The following is a 20967-nucleotide window of genomic DNA, read 5'->3' as shown; positions in this document are numbered from 1 at the left end:
GTGCGAATGAGCCGCGAGCGGCCCTGTGTCTCCATCCTGTCCCCCTAGCAAACACACAGCCCCGAAGAAGTTGCAAACACCGTTAGGCCGCCCAGCCCCTGCTCACACCCCCCTCGGGAATGACTACTTTTTTCAAATTCCAAGACCCTGGGAACGTGCCAGTCTCTTGCCAGGCTGCGGACAAGAGATGTGACTGAAAGAACGCACAGACGGGGTGCGTCACAGCCATCTCACGGGGGCAAATCCACACATCAGAGGAATGCTGGGACACGCGACTTGGGATGACTCCAGGTCCGAGTCTAATTTTGCTAAGCTGTGCAAAATCACCCGGGGCGTCGGGGATCAAATTCAGGCCCACTTTGCTCAAAGGGATGGGCACCATATTCCCCCACGATTCCAGAGGGTCCAAAGAACAGTTTCCATGGGCCACTGGGACAGGTGGGGTAATTGAGTGAGTCACCGTGGGCACGATGAGTCACCGTGGGAATCCCCTTCCGCCCCCCACCCCCACCCCCCGGGGGGCCCACCGCAGAGCCAGCCGTCTGCACACAGCCCCACCCTAAACAACCCGACCGGGTGGGTCACAGCCCGCTATTCCATGGAGGACCCTTCATGCCCTGCGGTGGATGGGCAGGCCCGGGGGGCTTCAGGGCACGGCCAGTGGGTCCAGAAGTGCGGGTCTAGCGCGTGTCAAATCGCTTCCAAATAGGTGCCCAAAGCCAGTCCCACACATCCAGCGCCAAGACAACGACGGGACACCCAGGACCACGAGCTGAACGGCACCTGGCACCTGCTGTCTGACACTGTGTCAGGCACCACACCAGCGGTCTCCTCCGAGCAACAAGAGTGCTCCTTCCTCGGACCTCTCTCGCGCAGTGGTCAGACGCGTAGAGCGTGCAGATCGGCACGTGTGCATATCCGGGTACAGAGGACACACAGAGACCGCACGGTTGATCGCTCCAACCTTTTCCAGATCTGGGTTACACAAAGAGCCAAACCATGCCCGCCCTGGCTCCGGTTGCACTCAACAACCTGAGAGCTCCTCATCCCACGTTCTCACGAAGAAATCCATACCCTGAGCTCCAAGTCCTGGAGAGAATCGGCTTGGATTTGGGGGTCTTCGAATGCAGGCTCTGTCTTCTGACTTAGGGAGAGAAAGGACAAAGTCCGGAGTGCTGAGACTAGATTGAACAGCAAGCACGGCCAGCGTTCGCGCCCACACGGAGGGAAACGTGACTCTGAGAGATGATTCAACGCTGAACACATCGCCTTGTAGGGACCCCATCTACAGTAGCATGCCTTTTTATGTTTATTTTTTATTATTATTTTTTTTAATTTAATAGTTTGTTTTTAATTAGTGAGTCAACGGGAGGCTACAGTTACAGATTTATACATTTTTGTGCTCATGATTCTCCCTTACAAAGTTTGATAACCCATCCCTTCACCAGTGCCCGTTCTCCACCACCAGGAAACCCAACATCCCTCGCCCCTTCCCCAGTCCTGTCTCCCCACACCCCACACTGCCACTGTGGCAGGGTATTCCCTTTTGTTCACTCTTTCTGATTAGGTGTTGTGGTTTGCAATAAAGGTGTTGAGTGGCCATTGTGTTCAGTCTCTTGTCTTTATTGGGCCCGCATCATCTTTCCCCCCTACATGACCTCCAATCATATTTGACTTGGTGTTCCCTTCTCTGAGTTGCCCAGAATGAGAGACACCCTCCAGCTTATTGAAGATAAAGGTATCTTCAAAGCATGCCTTGTTAATGAGTGAATCGAAATGAGTTACAGTTACAAACTTTCATGGTTGCGTTTCAATCACAGAAGTATCAAACGGCCATCCCTCCACCAGTGCAATTTCTCCATCCTCAATGTCCCTTGATCTCCCCTCCCCCCGCCCCCGCCCCCTTGAAGCCCTCCATGGCTCTAGGGCAGGCCATTTCCTCGAGAATCACTCTGTACTTTGGGGTATTTTGGTTAGCCATGCAGAGACTCAGAGGCTATCCCTCTGATCCTCTAACTACGTTCGGCACACATCTCCCATCCTGAACGATTCCACCCCCCTCCGGGTTTTCTGCCCACACCTCTGTTTTCGGGCACTCGGGGTGTTTCCAGTTTCTGCCATGGTGAATGGCGCTGCCCTAACGAACATAGACGAGCCGACGGTGTTTGAGCTGTGTGGGTTTGGACCGTCAGGCTATATTCCCAGAAGCGGTATGGCGGGGGTCCCTGAGAGCTCGATTTCTACCTCTTTGAGGCATGTCTGTCTCGTTTGGCACAAAGAGCGAACCGGCCGGCATTCCCGGCACCCGGGAATTGAGGGTCCCTTTCCCTGCACTTCCGTGCCCGCACTGACTGTTCTGATTCTTTTGGATGTGTGTCAGTGTCTATGGCGTGAGTTGCTATCTCCTTGCTGTTTGCTTTTGCATCTCCCCGACGATTCCCGAGGTCGGACGCCTCCCCATGAGCCTGGAAGCCATGCGGATGTCTTCGTTGAGGAAGTTCTGTTCATGTCTTCTCCCCGTTTCTTGATGAGTACAGGCGCTTTTTCCTTGGATAGTTCTCCCAGTGCCTAGTAGAGCTGTGATATTCAAGCCTTAGGAGAGGGGTATTGCTTCAATCATCATTCCAATTCCAGGGGCCGTCTCTGAGTCTCGTTCACCGTTTCGGCTGAGGTGCACACGGTTCTTAGGTTCATAGGCTCCCGTGTGTTCATCTTGGTTGGCGTCCGCTTGCTTGGTCGGCGCTGGCTCCTCGTGGAACACGCCTGCAGCTTCATGGGCGTGGAGGGATTGCCCGTATTCCTCAGGGACCTTTTGCATTCAGGCCTGATGTGGAGATCTTCATCCACGTGGAACTGACTTGTGTGCATGGCCTAAGGTAGAGGTCAGGTGTACATTTTTTGCCCCCATGGAGCTGTCCAGTTCTGCAAGCATCCCTCGTTTATGTGCTCTCTCTCCCTCTCTCTTTCTCTCTTTCACAGGGACACACACACGCACACACACACACAGACACAGGGAGGTTCCGGGAGGACGTTCGAGGGGCTGGGATGACAAGCCACCCCAAAGGACCCAACTCTTTTCATTTGGACAAGATTCCCATCAGCCCTCCCCATTCCTCACAGCTTGGGTTCCTGTGCTCACACAGCCCTCGGGAATGATTTCCGTTCAAATTCTGGATCCCTGGATGCGTTTGGGCACCAAGGAGGCTCCTGACTACATGACATGGCGCTCCAGAGAAAGCACAACTGTGGTCACAGCAAGCCGAGTTGAGGCAAGCCAAGACGGCGCGAGGAACGCCGGAGAGCTACTCCACCACGAGGGAACGACACGAGTTCCAATTGGAGTTTTCTGCAAGTTGTTCAAAGTCACCAGGCCCAGGTTCCTGAGAGGAACTGCCACGAGATGCCATGATTGCAGACGGGACAGAGAACGGGTGCCACGGGACGGGGGGAGTGGGACAGGTGAGGCAGGCGAGTGAGTGTGGATGGGTAAGAGATGAGTCACGGTGGAGCCCCTCCTGGAGTGCAGGTTGGAGCGGGAAGAGGGGGGGGGCGGGGGGGATTTCCAGGCATCCCCAGGCCGAACGTCCCGCAAGGGTGCGCCACAGCCGGCCGTTGCACGGAGGACCAAGGGGCGGCGCGGGGGGCGGGACCTGGGGTCCAGGCTGTGTCCAGAGGGTACATAAGCGCACGTCTGGCGCCACTCCCACTGTGCACCTCGCCGCAGAGACAGAGCTTGGCAGAACTGCGCCGCACCGCGCCGCCCAGGAGCCCGAAGGCCGGCCACTGCCCGACGTCAGCTGCGACTCCTGCACCTGCCGCGAAGCTCACCTCCACCCTTCGGGCCGCAGCGCCTTAGCCCAGCCCGCAAGGGCCGCACCTGCAGGCCCCCTCGCCTCCACCTCGGAGACATGCAGCCAGAAGGCCAGGCCCGCCCGGCGCCGGACGCCACCCTGGACAAGCTGCAAGCTCAGCTGGCCCTCCTGCCCAGACCCGCCAAGCTCCTCAAGGCGCTGACCAGGCTCTCCGCGCTGCCGCCCACCGCCGCTCTCCTGGACGACTCCCGCCTCAGCAAGGCCCTCAGGCGCCTGCGCGACTACCAGCAGCCGGCCGCTCTGGCCGCACGCTTGCTGGACCGCTGGAGTCCGCTCCTGGACGCTCCGGCCCCAGCCGAAGCCGGCACCGCCAGCCCAAGCAAGAGCCGGGGCCGGAAGCGCTCCAGGGAGGCCCGAGCGGGAGGAAACTGCGGCCAGCAAGAGCCCACGGCCCCACGCGCGGACACACCGGACGCCGCAGAACCCGCGCCCCAGGGACCCCCGAGGACCGTGCCTCCGCTGAGGATCAAACTCACACGCCTTCCTTCGGGGGCGAGGGCAGCGGGGACCCCCACCCGCTGCCCCCGCGGGCACGCAGACAGCGAGTCCCAGGCCCCCGCACGCCTGTCTCGGGAGGAGTGTCTCGACTACCAACCGCCACCCAGGAAAAAGCAAAGGACCAAGAGCGCACAGGCGGGGCAGGAGCCCCGCACCCAGCACGCTCAAGGGAGCGGGGGAGGCGACGACGACGACGACGACGACGACGACGACCACTGGGCCTTGGAGTCAGCCGACGGGCCCCCAGCCCGCCCAGAGGACCCGCGGCCTTCCACACGCGAAGACCCCCAGCTGGCAGCGGCCCTCTCGGACAGCCTGGCCTGCCGGCCAGACCCCGCTCCCGCTCCGGGAGACGCGGGGGAGGCCCCGCTCCCGCACTGGGACTGGGGGTCCTTCGGGCAGCCTTCGCCCCCACGCCAGCACGAACCGGACTTGGCCCCGTGCAGAGTCAACGCCAAGACCCGCGTGTTCGCGGGCTCCAAGCGAGCCCACGGCCCCGCCGTGCCCAGCCTGCGCCAGCTCTGCACGCGCCTCCTGCAGAATCACCTGGATGCCATCGGCCCGCTGCCGCCCGCCTCCTACTCTCTTCTCCAGCCCGTCCTGCGCAGCTGCTCGCCGGATCAACTCTACCGCATCGAGACCTGCAACCCGGGCCTCGTGCCCCACGCAGACCACCTCTGGAAGGCTCACTGTGCCCAGAAATTTCCCACGGACACGCCGAGACCGGGGGAATCCTGGCGCGACGCCTACCTGAGGCTTCAGCTGGCCAGAGAGCAGCGCCTCCAAGCTCTCACCCTCAATTTCCGCTCGGCCCGCCTCACCAAGTTGCAAGACGCCCGCACCAAGATCGTGGTCTTCCACGGCCCAACCGCAAAGCCCTTCCCACTACCGAAGACGCCCCACGTGGACCCCGAAGAAGCCATTCGGCACGAGACCGAGCCCCACTCAGCCCCAGCCCCCACCGCCTGCCAGCCAGAGCCCCGCACCAACGCCCCCACCTCCCTTCCTCCGGCGGGCCTGCCCGAGGCCACCTCAGCCAACCCAGGCCCTGCCGCTTCCCAACGCACGCAGGCCTTCGCCAAACGCAAACCCAACAAGCCAATGCCCCGCCTGATGGCCAAGTCCATCAAAGACTTCAGGACATTGCTCTCCCGGCGCTAAGGAAGACGCACAGAGCCTAGGGCGGCGGCAAGGAAACAGTGCAACCCACGCTAGCACTTCCTGCGGCTCCCAGGGCTCGCCCCTGACAAACCACCTTCTCACACCCCGCTCCTTCTCCCGCAAAAACCCTCCCGAAACCCCCAGGCTTGAACTCGGCCGATTCCAGAGTGATGGCGGGTCCGGAGGAGGATTGCAAACCAACCCCTGGGGAAACAAAGGAAAAAAGACCTGGGCGTTGGACGGCAACACGCCACCTCCTCCATGGAGCTCTGGCCACCCAGCCGGAGGGCGAACCCAGTCTTCCGTCGCTGGTCCTCTGCTTAGGTGGAGCGCGGCGGGTGGGATCCCGGCCATACTCGCTAGATACCAGACCCATGGCACACGCTCCCTTCCCACCAGCACCGACGCGTCTGCTACTGAAGCCAGGCCACCCGCCCGCACAGGACCCGCTTTCACCGGGCAGCACTCACACTTTCCTGCTCATGCCGTAGGCTGAAAGCCAGGCCGGTGGGAACTGCTGCCTGACTGTGTGTCAGGGACCACCACAAAAGTCCCCTCCTTGGAGACAAACTGCTCCAGTCCTGGGGCCTTTCTAGCTGATGGAGACAGGGAGAGGGAGAGAGAGACAGTGAGAGAGAGAGAGAGAGAGAGAGATAGGGAAGGAGAGAGAGACAGAGAGATCAAAGACAGCGCTCACGCACATCGGTATTGGCCCGTATGTGTCTAGAGGATACACAGAGACTGCTGGGTTGATCGCCCCAACCTGTTTCAGATCTTGGTTACACAATCGGCCAATGACTGCTGACGCTGGGCCCGGTCGGACAGAGGAAGCTGAGCGCTCCCTATTCCACACCCCTCACGAATAACAACCAGACCTTCGGCTCCAACACCTGGTTCAAACGGACTTGCAATCCATGCCCGGCACCGCTCTGTCTTCTAAGTGAGAGGGCGAAAGGGACAGAGCGTGGAGTGGCTCTGGAACACCAAGAGGAACACCAAGCACCGGCGTTCACGCCTAAACAGAGAGAGAAAGCCTGAGCCCGAGACACGAAACAGGGCTGAACATGCTGCCTTGACTGGGCCCCCACCGGCAGCAGCCCCACCTTAGGGCCGCCTACAGTCCCCTGAGGAACCTGTGCGAATGAGCCGCGAGCGGCCCTGTGTCTCCATCCTGTCCCCCTAGCAAACACACAGCCCCGAAGAAGTTGCAAACACCGTTAGGCCGCCCAGCCCCTGCTCACACCCCCCTCGGGAATGACTACTTTTTTCAAATTCCAAGACCCTGGGAACGTGCCAGTCTCTTGCCAGGCTGCGGACAAGAGATGTGACTGAAAGAACGCACAGACGGGGTGCGTCACAGCCATCTCACGGGGGCAAATCCACACATCAGAGGAATGCTGGGACACGCGACTTGGGATGACTCCAGGTCCGAGTCTAATTTTGCTAAGCTGTGCAAAATCACCCGGGGCGTCGGGGATCAAATTCAGGCCCACTTTGCTCAAAGGGATGGGCACCATATTCCCCCACGATTCCAGAGGGTCCAAAGAACAGTTTCCATGGGCCACTGGGACAGGTGGGGTAATTGAGTGAGTCACCGTGGGCACGATGAGTCACCGTGGGAATCCCCTTCCGCCCCCCACCCCCACCCCCCGGGGGGCCCACCGCAGAGCCAGCCGTCTGCACACAGCCCCACCCTAAACAACCCGACCGGGTGGGTCACAGCCCGCTATTCCATGGAGGACCCTTCATGCCCTGCGGTGGATGGGCAGGCCCGGGGGGCTTCAGGGCACGGCCAGTGGGTCCAGAAGTGCGGGTCTAGCGCGTGTCAAATCGCTTCCAAATAGGTGCCCAAAGCCAGTCCCACACATCCAGCGCCAAGACAACGACGGGACACCCAGGACCACGAGCTGAACGGCACCTGGCACCTGCTGTCTGACACTGTGTCAGGCACCACACCAGCGGTCTCCTCCGAGCAACAAGAGTGCTCCTTCCTCGGACCTCTCTCGCGCAGTGGTCAGACGCGTAGAGTGTGCAGATCGGCACGTGTGCATATCCGGGTACAGAGGACACACAGAGACCGCACGGTTGATCGCTCCAACCTTTTCCAGATCTGGGTTACACAAAGAGCCAAACCATGCCCGCCCTGGCTCCGGTTGCACTCAACAACCTGAGAGCTCCTCATCCCACGTTCTCACGAAGAAATCCATACCCTGAGCTCCAAGTCCTGGAGAGAATCGGCTTGGATTTGGGGGTCTTCGAATGCAGGCTCTGTCTTCTGACTTAGGGAGAGAAAGGACAAAGTCCGGAGTGCTGAGACTAGATTGAACAGCAAGCACGGCCAGCGTTCGCGCCCACACGGAGGGAAACGTGACTCTGAGAGATGATTCAACGCTGAACACATCGCCTTGTAGGGACCCCATCTACAGTAGCATGCCTTTTTATGTTTATTTTTTTATTATTATTTTTTTTAATTTAATAGTTTGTTTGTAGTTAGTGAGTCAAAGGGAGGGTACAGTTACAGATTTATACATTTTTGTGCTCATGATTCTCCCTTACAAAGTTTGATAACCCATCCCTTCACCAGCGCCCGTTCTCCACCACCAGTAAACCCAACATCCCTCGCCCCCTCCCCAGTCCTGTCTCCCCCCACCCCACACTGCCACTGTGGCAGGGTATTCCCTTTTGTTCACTCTTTCTGATTAGGTGTTGCAGTTTGCAATAAAGGTGTTGAGTGGCCATTGTGTTCAGTCTCTTGTCTTTATTGGGCCCGCATCATCTTTCCCCTACATGACCTCCAATCATATTTGACTTGGTGTTCCCTTCTCTGAGTTGCCCAGAATGAGAGACACCCTCCAGGATATTGAAGATAAAGCTATCTTCAAAGCATGCCTTGTTAATGAGTGAATCGAAATGAGTTACAGTTACAAACTTTCATGGTTGCGTTTCAATCACAGAAGTATCAAACGGCCATCCCTCCACCAGTGCAATTTCTCCATCCTCGATGTCCCTTGATCTCTCCTCCCCCCGCCCCCGCCCCCTTGAAGCCCTCCATGGCTCTAGGGCAGGCCATTTCCTCGAGAATCACTCTGTACTTTGGGGTATTTTGGTTAGCCATGCAGAGACTCAGAGGCTATCCCTCTGATCCTCTAACTACGTTCGGCACACATCTCCCATCCTGAACGATTCCACCCCCCTCCGGGTTTTCTGCCCACACCTCTGTTTTCGGGCACTCGGGGTGTTTCCAGTTTCTGCCATGGTGAATGGCGCTGCCCTAACGAACATAGACGAGCCGACGGTGTTTGAGCTGTGTGGGTTTGGACCGTCAGGCTATATTCCCAGAAGCGGTATGGCGGGGGTCCCTGAGAGCTCGATTTCTACCTCTTTGAGGCATGTCTGTCTCGTTTGGCACAAAGAGCGAACCGGCCGGCATTCCCGGCACCCGGGAATTGAGGCTCCCTTTCCCTGCACATCCGTGCCCGCACTGACTGTTCTGATTCTTTTGGATGTGTGTCAGTGTCTATGGCGTGAGTTGCTATCTCCTTGCTGTTTGCTTTTGCATCTCCCCGACGATTCACGAGGTCGGACGCCTCCCCATGAGCCTGGAAGCCATGCGGATGTCTTCGTTGAGGAAGTTCTGTTCATGTCTTCTCCCCGTTTCTTGATGAGTACAGGCGCTTTTTCCTTGGATAGTTCTCCCAGTGCCTAGTAGAGCTGTGATATTCAAGCCTTAGGAGAGGGGTATTGCTTCAATCATCATTCCAATTCCAGGGGCCGTCTCTGAGTCTCGTTCACCGTTTCGGCTGAGGTGCACACGGTTCTTAGGTTCATAGGCTCCCGTGTGTTCATCTTGGTTGGCGTCCGCTTGCTTGGTCGGCGCTGGCTCCTCGTGGAACACGCCTGCAGCTTCATGGGCGTGGAGGGTTTGCCCGTATTCCTCAGGGACCTCTTGCATTCAGGCCTGATGTGGAGATCTTCATCCACTTGGAACTGACTTGTGTGCATGGCCTAAGGTAGAGGTCAGGTGTACATTTTTTGCCCCCATGGAGCTGTCCAGTTCTGCAAGCATCCCTCGTTTATGTGCTCTCTCTCCCTCTCTCTTTCTCTCTTTCACAGGGACACACACACGCACACACACACACAGACACAGGGAGGTTCCGGGAGGACGTTCGAGGGGCTGGGATGACAAGCCACCCCAAAGGACCCAACTCTTTTCATTTGGACAAGATTCCCATCAGCCATCCCCATTCCTCACAGCTTGGGTTCCTGTGCTCACACAGCCCTCGGGAATGATTTCCGTTCAAATTCTGGATCCCTGGATGCGTTTGGGCACCAAGGAGGCTCCTGACTACATGACATGGCGCTCCAGAGAAAGCACAACTGTGGTCACAGCAAGCCGAGTTGAGGCAAGCCAAGACGGCGCGAGGAACGCCGGAGAGCTACTCCACCACGAGGGAACGACACGAGTTCCAATTGGAGTTTTCTGCAAGTTGTTCAAAGTCACCAGGCCCAGGTTCCTGAGAGGAACTGCCACGAGATGCCATGATTGCAGACGGGACAGAGAACGGGTGCCACGGGACGGGGGGAGTGGGACAGGTGAGGCAGGCGAGTGAGTGTGGATGGGTAAGAGATGAGTCACGGTGGAGCCCCTCCTGGAGTGCAGGTTGGAGCGGGAAGGGGGGGGGCGGGGGGGATTTCCAGGCATCCCCAGGCCGAACGTCCCGCAAGGGTGCGCCACAGCCGGCCGTTGCACGGAGGACCAAGGGGCGGCGCGGGGGGCGGGACCTGGGGTCCAGGCTGTGTCCAGAGGGTACATAAGCGCGCGTCTGGCGCCACTCCCACTGTGCACCTCGCCGCAGAGACAGAGCTTGGCAGAACTGCGCCGCACCGCGCCGCCCAGGAGCCCGAAGGCCGGCCACTGCCCGACGTCAGCTGCGACTCCTGCACCTGCCGCGAAGCTCACCTCCACCCTTCGGGCCGCAGCGCCTTAGCCCAGCCCGCAAGGGCCGCACCTGCAGGCCCCCTCGCCTCCACCTCGGAGACATGCAGCCAGAAGGCCAGGCCCGCCCGGCGCCGGACGCCACCCTGGACAAGCTGCAAGCTCAGCTGGCCCTCCTGCCCAGACCCGCCAAGCTCCTCAAGGCGCTGACCAGGCTCTCCGCGCTGCCGCCCACCGCCGCTCTCCTGGACGACTCCCGCCTCAGCAAGGCCCTCAGGCGCCTGCGCGACTACCAGCAGCCGGCCGCTCTGGCCGCACGCTTGCTGGACCGCTGGAGTCCGCTCCTGGACGCTCCGGCCCCAGCCGAAGCCGGCACCGCCAGCCCAAGCAAGAGCCGGGGCCGGAAGCGCTCCAGGGAGGCCCGAGCGGGAGGAAACTGCGGCCAGCAAGAGCCCACGGCCCCACGCGCGGACACACCGGACGCCGCAGAACCCGCGCCCCAGGGACCCCCGAGGACCGTGCCTCCGCTGAGGATCAAACTCACACGCCTTCCTTCGGGGGCGAGGGCAGCGGGGACCCCCACCCGCTGCCCCCGCGGGCACGCAGACAGCGAGTCCCAGGCCCCCGCACGCCTGTCTCGGGAGGAGTGTCTCGACTACCAACCGCCACCCAGGAAAAAGCAAAGGACCAAGAGCGCACAGGCGGGGCAGGAGCCCCGCACCCAGCACGCTCAAGGGAGCGGGGGAGGCGACGACGACGACGACGACGACGACGACCACTGGGCCTTGGAGTCAGCCGACGGGCCCCCAGCCCGCCCAGAGGACCCGCGGCCTTCCACACGCGAAGACCCCCAGCTGGCAACGGCCCTCTCGGACAGCCTGGCCTGCCGGCCAGACCCCGCTCCCGCTCCGGGAGACGCGGGGGAGGCCCCGCTCCCGCACTGGGACTGGGGGTCCTTCGGGCAGCCTTCGCCCCCACGCCAGCACGAACCGGACTTGGCCCCGTGCAGAGTCAACGCCAAGACCCGCGTGTTCGCGGGCTCCAAGCGAGCCCACGGCCCCGCCGTGCCCAGCCTGCGCCAGCTCTGCACGCGCCTCCTGCAGAATCACCTGGATGCCATCGGCCCGCTGCCGCCCGCCTCCTACTCTCTTCTCCAGCCCGTCCTGCGCAGCTGCTCGCCGGATCAACTCTACCGCATCGAGACCTGCAACCCGGGCCTCGTGCCCCACGCAGACCACCTCTGGACGGCTCACTGTGCCCAGAAATTTCCCACGGACACGCCGAGACCGGGGGAATCCTGGCGCGACGCCTACCTGAGGCTTCAGCTGGCCAGAGAGCAGCGCCTCCAAGCTCTCACCCTCAATTTCCGCTCGGCCCGCCTCACCAAGTTGCAAGACGCCCGCACCAAGATCGTGGTCTTCCACGGCCCAACCGCAAAGCCCTTCCCACTACCGAAGACGCCCCACGTGGACCCCGAAGAAGCCATTCGGCACGAGACCGAGCCCCACTCAGCCCCAGCCCCCACCGCCTGCCAGCCAGAGCCCCGCACCAACGCCCCCACCTCCCTTCCTCCGGCGGGCCTGCCCGAGGCCACCTCGGCCAACCCAGGCCCTGCCGCTTCCCAACGCACGCAGGCCTTCGCCAAACGCAAACCCAACAAGCCAATGCCCCGCCTGATGGCCAAGTCCATCAAAGACTTCAGGACATTGCTCTCCCGGCGCTAAGGAAGACGCACAGAGCCTAGGGCGGCGGCAAGGAAACAGTGCAACCCACGCTAGCACTTCCTGCGGCTCCCAGGGCTCGCCCCTGACAAACCGCCTTCTCACACCCCGCTCCCTCTCCCGCAAAAACCCTCCCGAAACCCCCAGGCTTGAACTCGGCCGATTCCAGAGTGATGGCGGGTCCTGAGGAGGATTGCAAACCAACCCCTGGGGAAACAAAGGAAAAAAGACCTGGGCGTTGGACGGCAACACGCCACCTCCTCCATGGAGCTCTGGCCACCCAGCCGGAGGGCGAACCCAGTCTTCCGTCGCTGGTCCTCTGCTTAGGTGGAGCGCGGCGGGTGGGATCCCGGCCATACTCGCTAGATACCAGACCCATGGCACACGCTCCCTTCCCACCAGCACCGACGCGTCTGCTACTGAAGCCAGGCCACCCGCCCGCACAGGACCCGCTTTCACCGGGCAGCTCTCACACTTTCCTGCTCCTGCCGTAGGCTGAAAGCCAGGCCGGTGGGAACTGCTGCCTGACTGTGTGTCAGGGACCACCACAAAAGTCCCCTCCTTGGAGACAAACTGCTCCAGTCCTGGGGCCTTTCTAGCTGATGGAGACAGGGAGAGGGAGAGAGAGACAGTCAGAGAGAGAGAGAGAGAGAGAGAGAAAGAGATAGGGAGGGAGAGAGAGACAGAGAGATCAAAGACAGCGCTCACGCACATCGGTATTGGCCCGTATGTGTCTAGAGGATACACAGAGACTGCTGGGTTGATCGCCCCAACCTGTTTCAGATCTTGGTTACACAATCGGCCAATGACTGCAGACCCTGGGCCCGGTCGGACAGAGGAAGCTGAGCGCTCCCTATTCCACACCCTTCACGAATAACAACCAGACCTTCGGCTCCAACACCTGGTTCAAACGGACTTGCAATCCATGCCCGGCACCGCTCTGTCTTCTAAGTGAGAGGGCGAAAGGGACAGAGCGTGGAGTGGCTCTGGAACACCAAGAGGAACACCAAGCACCGGCGTTCACGCCTAAACAGAGAGAGAAAGCCTGAGCCCGAGACACGAAACAGGGCTGAACATGCTGCCTTGACTGGGCCCCCACCGGCAGCAGCCCCACCTTAGGGCCGCCTACAGTCCCCTGAGGAACCTGTGCGAATGAGCCGCGAGCGGCCCTGTGTCTCCATCCTGTCCCCCTAGCAAACACACAGCCCCCGAGAAGTTGCAAACACCGTTAGGCCGCCCAGCCCCTGCTCACACCCCCCTCGGGAATGACTACTTTTTTCAAATTCCAAGACCCTGGGAACGTGCCAGTCTCTTGCCAGGCTACGGACAGGAGATGTGACTGAAAGAACGCACAGACGGGGTGCGTCACAGCCATCTCACGGGGGCAAATCCACACATCAGAGGAATGCTGGGACACGCGACTTGGGATGACTGCAGGTCCGAGTCTAATTTTGCTAAGCTGTGCAAAATCACCCGGGGCGTCGGGGATCAAATTCAGGCCCACTTTGCTCAAAGGGGTGGGCACCATATTCCCCCACGATTCCAGAGGGTCCAAAGAACAGTTTCCATGGGCCACTGGGACAGGTGGGGTAATTGAGTGAGTCACCGTGGGAATCCCCTTCCGCCCCCCACCCCCACCCCCCGGCGGGCCCACCGCAGAGCCAGCCGTCTGCACACAGCCCCACCCTAAACAACCCGACAGGGTGGGTCACAGCCCGCTATTCCATGGAGGACCCTTCATGCCCTGCGGTGGATGGGCAGGCCCGGGGGGCTTCAGGGCACGGCCAGTGGGTCCAGAAGTGCGGGTCTAGCGCGTGTCAAATCGCTTCCAAATAGGTGCCCAAAGCCAGTCCCACACATCCAGCGCCAAGACAACGACGGGACACCCAGGACCACGAGCTGAACGGCACCTGGCACCTGCTGTCTGACACTGTGTGAGGCACCACACCAGCGGTCTCCTCCGAGCAACAAGAGTGCTCCTTCCTCGGACCTCTCTCGCGCAGTGGTCAGACACGTAGATCGTGCAGATCGGCACGTGTGCATATCCGGGTACAGAGGACACACAGAGACCGCACGGTTGATCGCTCCAACCTTTTCCAGATCTGGGTTACACAAAGAGCCAAACCATGCCCGCCCTGGCTCCGGTTGCACTCAACAACCTGAGAGCTCCTCATCCCACGTTCTCACGAAGAAATCCATACCCTGAGCTCCAAGTCCTGGAGAGAATCGGCTTGGATTTGGGGGTCTTCGAATGCAGGCTCTGTCTTCTGACTTAGGGAGAGAAAGGACAAGGTCCGGAGTGCTGAGACTAGATTGAACAGCAAGCACGGCCAGCGTTCGCGCCCACACGGAGGGAAACGTGACTCTGAGAGATGATTCAACGCTGAACAGATCGCCTTGTAGGGACCCCTATATTCCCAGAAGCAGTGTGGCGGGTTCACTGAGAGCTCAATTTCTATTATATTTATCCCTTAGGTAATGGGTATTGCTTACATCATTATTCCAATTCCAGGGGTTGTGTTTGTATTTCATTTATGTTTAGGCTGATGTATAGATGGTTCTTCGTTTCATAGGGTTCTGTCTGTTAATCTTTGTTTGCATCCACTTGCTTGGTCAGCGTTGGCTCATCTTGGAAGATGCCTTGAGCTTCATGGGTGTGGAGGGTTTGCTGGTTTTCTTCAAGGACCTTGGATTCATGACTGTTGTTGAGATCTTGATCCATTTGGATTTGATTTGTTTGCATGTCCTAAGGTAGAGGTCATTGTTACATCTTTTCTTATGGAGCTGTCCAGTTCTGCAAGCATCCCTAATTTTTGTGCTCTCTCTCTCTCTCTCTTTCTCTCTCTCTCTCTATCTCTGTCTGTCTGTCTCATACACACACACATACACAGAAACACACACTCACGGATTTTAGGGTTGACATTCGAGCTGGGATGACACCGACCCATAGGATCCATCATCCTGTTAGCACACAGGGCTCTTAAAGCCAACAGGACTCACCTCTTAGACAGAAGCCATCAGCAAGCCAAGAGCCATGCTGTCTTGGGCCCCATGACCATAACAGTGGAGAAAGGAAAAATGGAAGACAAAATGGATCATTCCACAGTAGATGGAGAATTGCATTCCATCATATTAGGTGCCAAGAAGAAAACAGGACACCTGTTTCTACTAGGTGAAGTGCTGGGCACCCAGCAGATTTGTGCTGTTGTTTTCACTTTCTACATGTACAACCCATGGTTTCCTGCCAGACCCCTGCACAACAATGATCTCTTGCAACAAGTCCAAGTTCAAACTTACAAAAACTCATAGGCTCATGTGTGATAGTTGACTCCCGAGGCACAGGATGATACCTGAGGCCACCCACAAGGAAATCATCCATCCAAATTGGCCATGTATCTCTTCTTGGGTAGAGCCATCTCAAGTTAGAATTACAGAGGGAGAAGGACACCAGCCCAGCCATGCTCATGACCAAACTCCTGTGCCTTCTGCCAACATCCCAGATATCTTCACCACAAACCCTTTAGAGTTCTCCATAGAAAATACCTCCCACCTCTGTAGCATAGTTTTGGGTAGTCCTGACATTGGGTAACAGTTCCAAACTTCCCTCTTTTGCCTCAGACTTCCAAGTCTACATCAGCCCAAATATCTAGGTCCATCCCCAGCTTTCCCCACCCAGCTACTCACCCCTAACTCCCTCAATCACACCTCTCCCACTCTAGGTGGCTTTTAGTCTTCATAAGAACCTGCTTCCTATCTTACCCAGCACAGAGTTTTCAATCAGGAAAAGCCCTGATTTTTTTCCTTCACTTCCTCATTTCCAATGCCTAGTCTGCGTGCTGACCCAGGTGGTCTGAAGGGACCAGCTTGATCCAGTGCCTCCAGGGCCCCTGAGGGATAAACCATTGTCCACATTGGAACACAGCGTCCTGATTTCCGGAAATTAGCAACTCAGGTGTTTGTATCTAAAGTTTCTGGGATTGTTATCACGCCAGAACCTTTGAACACTTTGCTTGAATAGAAATCAGCACCATCCACTGTATCCTGGAGTTTTTCAGGGTACCAAGCCACCAAAGAGCATGAGCACCTCTATCTTGACCTTGGGCAGGCAGGGTGGCCTATGGGTATTCAAGACTCTGTCCAGTTGCTGTACTCAAGGGTACCTCCTGGTGGAACACTAGGGACCAGATGCGGTGCTGGGAAAATGGAGGGTCCCAGCCCAAGCTGGCCCATGACTCAGCTCCTAGAGGATCTCTAGGGTCCACTGGATTATTATTTTCTATAGGATCATGGCCCCATGCATTTTGTCCTTCTGGAGAGAGATTTCCTGGAGAAGGAGGAAGCATAGGAGCAATCAGAGGTGTCCAGGCAAATGGAATGGAACCCTAAAGACTCCTAGTCAGCGAGGCGCCTAATCTGCCATCCACTGATGCAAGAAGTGTTGGGTTTAATGTGTCCCACACCTCTTTGGTTTTTTTTCCTTTTTTTATGGGATCAGTATGAGATAGAGCATTACATAACTGCTCATAGTTGCATTTCAGTCATACAAAGTTCCAATATCCATCCCTCCAACGGTATAATTTTCCAGCACCAGCTTCCCCAGATTTTTTCCCACCTCTTCAAGCTACTCCCTCCCCAAAATGTCTCCATGTCATCTTCTCACTCCCTCTCTCTTTCTCTCTCTCTCTCTTTCTCTATCACTATCATTTTAGGCATTATGCTTTGCATTACAGATGCTGAAAAGTTATAATGTATATCCCTTTACCTGCTTTCAATACTGATTGCATGTCCAGAGTGATCGTATCCAACTAATATTGTCATAAAGGACCTTCCTCAGTTTAACTACCCTCCATTTCCCACACCACTGATCCACCATTGACCTGTCCTCCTGGCCCGTTTTCCCTGGCCTTGGTTATTCGTTTCATACCCATTCTACATCTGTCCCTCTCCTTCTAACTCATTGCACTCAGCAGGATACTCTCCAAGTCTCTCCCTGTACAAGCAGGTTTCATGACCTCATTTTTTCTAACAGCTGTGTAGCAGTTCATTGAGTAGATGTACTATAGTTTCTTTACCATACTTCTGTTCTTGAGCCCTCAGGTTGTTTTCAGATTCTGGCTATTGTGAATAGTGGAGCAATGGACATAGCAGAGAAGATGATGTTTCTGCTATGTGTTTTTGGACCCCTGGGGTATATTCCTAGAAGTGGTGTGTCTGGTTCACTGAGAGCTCAATTTTGAGCTTTTACAGGAATGTTCATCTTATTTTTCAAAAAGGGCAGAACTGGTCAGCAAACCACCAGCAATGACTGAGGGTCCCTTTCTCCCCTCATTCGTGCCGGGACTGGTTGTTCAGGTTTATTTGTATGTATGCAAGTGTCTGTGTCATGACATGATAACTCATTGTTGTTTTGTTTTGCATCTCCCAATGATTCATGAGGTTGAGCATTTTCTCATGTGCCTTTTGGTCATAAGGATTTCTTTGCTGTGGAAATTTCTATTCATTTTTTCTCTCCATTTTTTGAGGGGGTGAGGTGCTTGTTCCTTGTAAAGATCTCCCGGTGACTTCTAGAGCTTTGATATCAATCAGTTATCCGATGGGTATTAAGTAAATTGATTTTCCAGTTCCATGGGCTGTCTTTGTCTGGCCACTGTTTCTACTGAGATGCAGAAGGTTCTTAGTTTAACTTAGTTCCATTTGTTAATCTTTGCTTCCACTTGTTTGGTCAGCGATGTTTCATCTTGGAAGATGCCTTGAGCCTCAAGGGCATGGAGGGTTTTGTTTGTTTCCTTTCATGGACGTTTTGGATTCAGGGCTGATGTTGAGGTCTTAATCCATTTGGATCTGACTGGTGTGCATGACCATAGGTAGACGTCAGTGTTCACTTTTGTATATAACTGTCCAGTTCTGCCAGCATCCCTTGTTAATGTGGCCACACATCACTTTGGGGAGGACAATAGAGGGGTTGGGATGATGATTAGACACAAGGGACACAAGTCTTTTCAATTCTACAAAGCCCACCTACCCCCATATTGTGTACATTACTTCAGTTCCCATACTCACACACCCCTTGGTAGTGATTTCTGTTCAAATTCGGGTACCCGGACACATTTCAGAATCTAGGTTCGTGACAAGATGCCACTCCAAAGAACACACAATTTGATTTACAGCAAACCAACTTTGGGCAAATACAAACATCTTTAGGAATGGTGGAGTCACACTACTTTGAAATGACTTTAGTTCCTATTCTAGTTTTGATAAAACTGTTCAAAGGCACCAGGATGGTCCAGAATAAAATCCAGGCCCACTTTTTTCAAACAAATTTACATGATACCACATGACTCCATAGGCTAATAACAGCTTCCATGGGGGAGTAGGACAGGTGAGGTAGGTGAGTGGGCCAGAATGGGCAAAATGAATCAGAATGGGCCCTTGGGCTGGGGTCCAGTGTGGAGCCTGTGGTTTCCATACTTCTCCACCCTAATCAACCTGAATAGTGAAAATTACTTGAATCTTCTGTGTGATTTTTGTTTTATTGTAGGTTTGGGGCCTCCCACAAGTACTCAGTTGTTTTGGTGACCATTCCCAGCCAGAAGTACCCAGTCTGGCTGTGCAGGTCTGATTATTTAGAAGTAAATCTGTACCTGTGTTGCCTTACACTGTCAGGGTCCAAAATAAGGGCTTGATTCATGCCAGCCACCTGCTCCAGCCTTTTGAGCTCTCCTTGGCCCTTGTTGGTTCTTTGTGTTTTTTTTTAATTCTCAGAAGTATAATAATGCCTTTTGGATACTAACCCAAATGCCAGTAATATAAAAGTCTACATAAACATTTTTGGGAGAAAGTTTTTTCGTTTTCGTTTTTGTTTTTGTTTTGAGTCTTTATTTTTTATTTTATTAATCTTTCTTTGATTAATCACCGTGGGGTACAGTTACAGACTTAAAAACTTTCGTGCTTATGTTTCAGTCATACAATGATTGAGTACCCATCCCTTCACTAGTGCCCATTTTCCACCACCAATAATCCTGGTATCCCTCCCACCACTCCCACACCATCCCTCCCTACCCCACCCTGCCTCTGTGACAGGGCATTCCCTTTTTTCTGTCTCTCCTATGGGTGTTGTGGTTTGCAATAGAGGTATTGAATTGCCGTAATCAGTCTGTAGAAAGTAGACACTGTTAAAGAGATTGGTGGTGGAACATCGCACACCTGAAACCCAGCCACATATGACTATGTAATTTCCTTGACTAAATTAAATTTTTTAAAATAAGGGAAACAATATTTAAGATTTAAGCACTTGTCTCATATTTATTCTCCAGTACCATATGTGGTACCCACTACACAACCAGTTAGCAGCCAGGAGTGATCCCTGAGTGCAAATTCAGGAGGAAACACTTAGCACAACTGGGTGAGGCCAAAAACAGATAACAAAATATTTTAGTGTGCAGAATGATTATTTCTAACTATCATTGTCATACTGATCCCTTCTGTATCCAAATTGTCCTTAGCCACTCGAACTGAGTGCTGAAAGTAGGTAAAGGGATATACATGATAATCTATCAGTATATGTATTGCAAACTATAATGCCCAAAAGGAGAAAGAGAGAGAGACAGAGAGAGACAGAGAGAGACAGAGAGACTAAGTGCCTGCCATTGAGGCAGGTGGTGGGAAGAGGAGAGGGAGGGAAACTGGAGATATTGGTAGTGGAAAATGTACACTGTGAAAAGATGGGTGTTGGAACATTATATGACTGAAACTCGATCATGAACAACTTTGTAACTGTCTATCTCTCTGTGGTCCGATTAAAAAACAAAAGAAATGTGAGCATGCACTATTTGAAATTCACTGTGCTAGTGCTTAACAAGAATATAATTTTCCAATTTGTTCTTAGTTTCTAAATAAGGTGAAAAATTAAAATTTAAAAAGAAATAAATATTTTAGTGTGACTGCTTATGTCAAATAAAAAGTATGCAACATTTCAACAATCTTAACTTCAGATTCCTTTATGATTTACCTTGGTGAGATAGAGTGACAAACTTTGTGAATCCTTTACTAAAGCCTTCGATATGATTCAGGATAGTCTTTTAAACCAGCATTCATCAATTTTCTTATGCCTGTAGACCACTACATATCCTTTGAATAGCCCTCGGACTAGCCGTTATAATCACCACGGAGACCAGTGGTTTGCAACTTATCTTCACCTACCAATCAGGTATATTTTAGTTTGTAAGACTAGAGGATGTATAAAACAACATACACAAAACATTAGACAATGCTGCAGAAAAGGTGGGAGTAAAAAGCAGATAGATCCTCAGTACTCAGGATTAATATCAAGAGGTCTAACATGCATGTAATTCATATTCTAGAGTGAACACAAGCAAGAGAAAATACATGAGGATATAGTAACCAGAAATTTCTCTATGGATCCAAGATACAGCCCAGTTGCTGGTGACAAAGCAAATTGCTATCTTTTGAGCTGTTGTCTATGGAGACCCATGTGGGAGGAAAGAAAGAAAAATTCAGAACAGCCAACAAAACACTCACAAAGAACTAACCACAAAGGCTGCGGAAATGTGTTTAGGAGACTGAAATGTACCGAATCTTGATTGGGGTATTAATCACCTGTGTGAGTACAGTTGTTGAAATAGCAGACAGTAGGTTTGAAATGGATGAAATTGTAATAAAATATAAAATGTTATGTATGTAAATGATAATAAAGCTGATTTCAGAGGCTAAAGAAAGCCCAATCTACTGGGCACATGTTTTACATGCAGAAAACCCAAAC

At 54.8% G+C, this 20967-nt stretch overlaps 2 protein-coding genes across 2 annotated transcripts; both read left to right on the top strand.

The window, feature by feature from the left end:
• Nucleotides 1–3908: 3908 nt before the first annotated feature.
• On the top strand, nucleotides 3909–5531 carry LOC129401883 (elongin-A-like). Its single transcript, XM_055124834.1, has one exon. The coding sequence runs from the start codon at nucleotides 3909–3911 to the stop codon at nucleotides 5529–5531; it is 1623 nt and encodes a 540-aa protein (XP_054980809.1).
• A 5040-nt stretch (nucleotides 5532–10571) lies between these two features.
• On the top strand, nucleotides 10572–12191 carry LOC129401882 (elongin-A-like). The gene has a single exon (XM_055124833.1). It carries the CDS (start codon nucleotides 10572–10574, stop codon nucleotides 12189–12191), a length of 1620 nt encoding a protein of 539 aa, XP_054980808.1.
• Nucleotides 12192–20967: the final 8776 nt, after the last annotated feature.

This window comes from Sorex araneus, chromosome 2 (assembly GCF_027595985.1).
Source record: "Sorex araneus isolate mSorAra2 chromosome 2, mSorAra2.pri, whole genome shotgun sequence".
Taxonomy (NCBI): domain Eukaryota; kingdom Metazoa; phylum Chordata; class Mammalia; order Eulipotyphla; family Soricidae; genus Sorex; species Sorex araneus.
The sequence above is the reverse complement of the archived record's forward strand: the minus strand, read 5'-3'. Positions and strand labels throughout refer to the sequence as shown.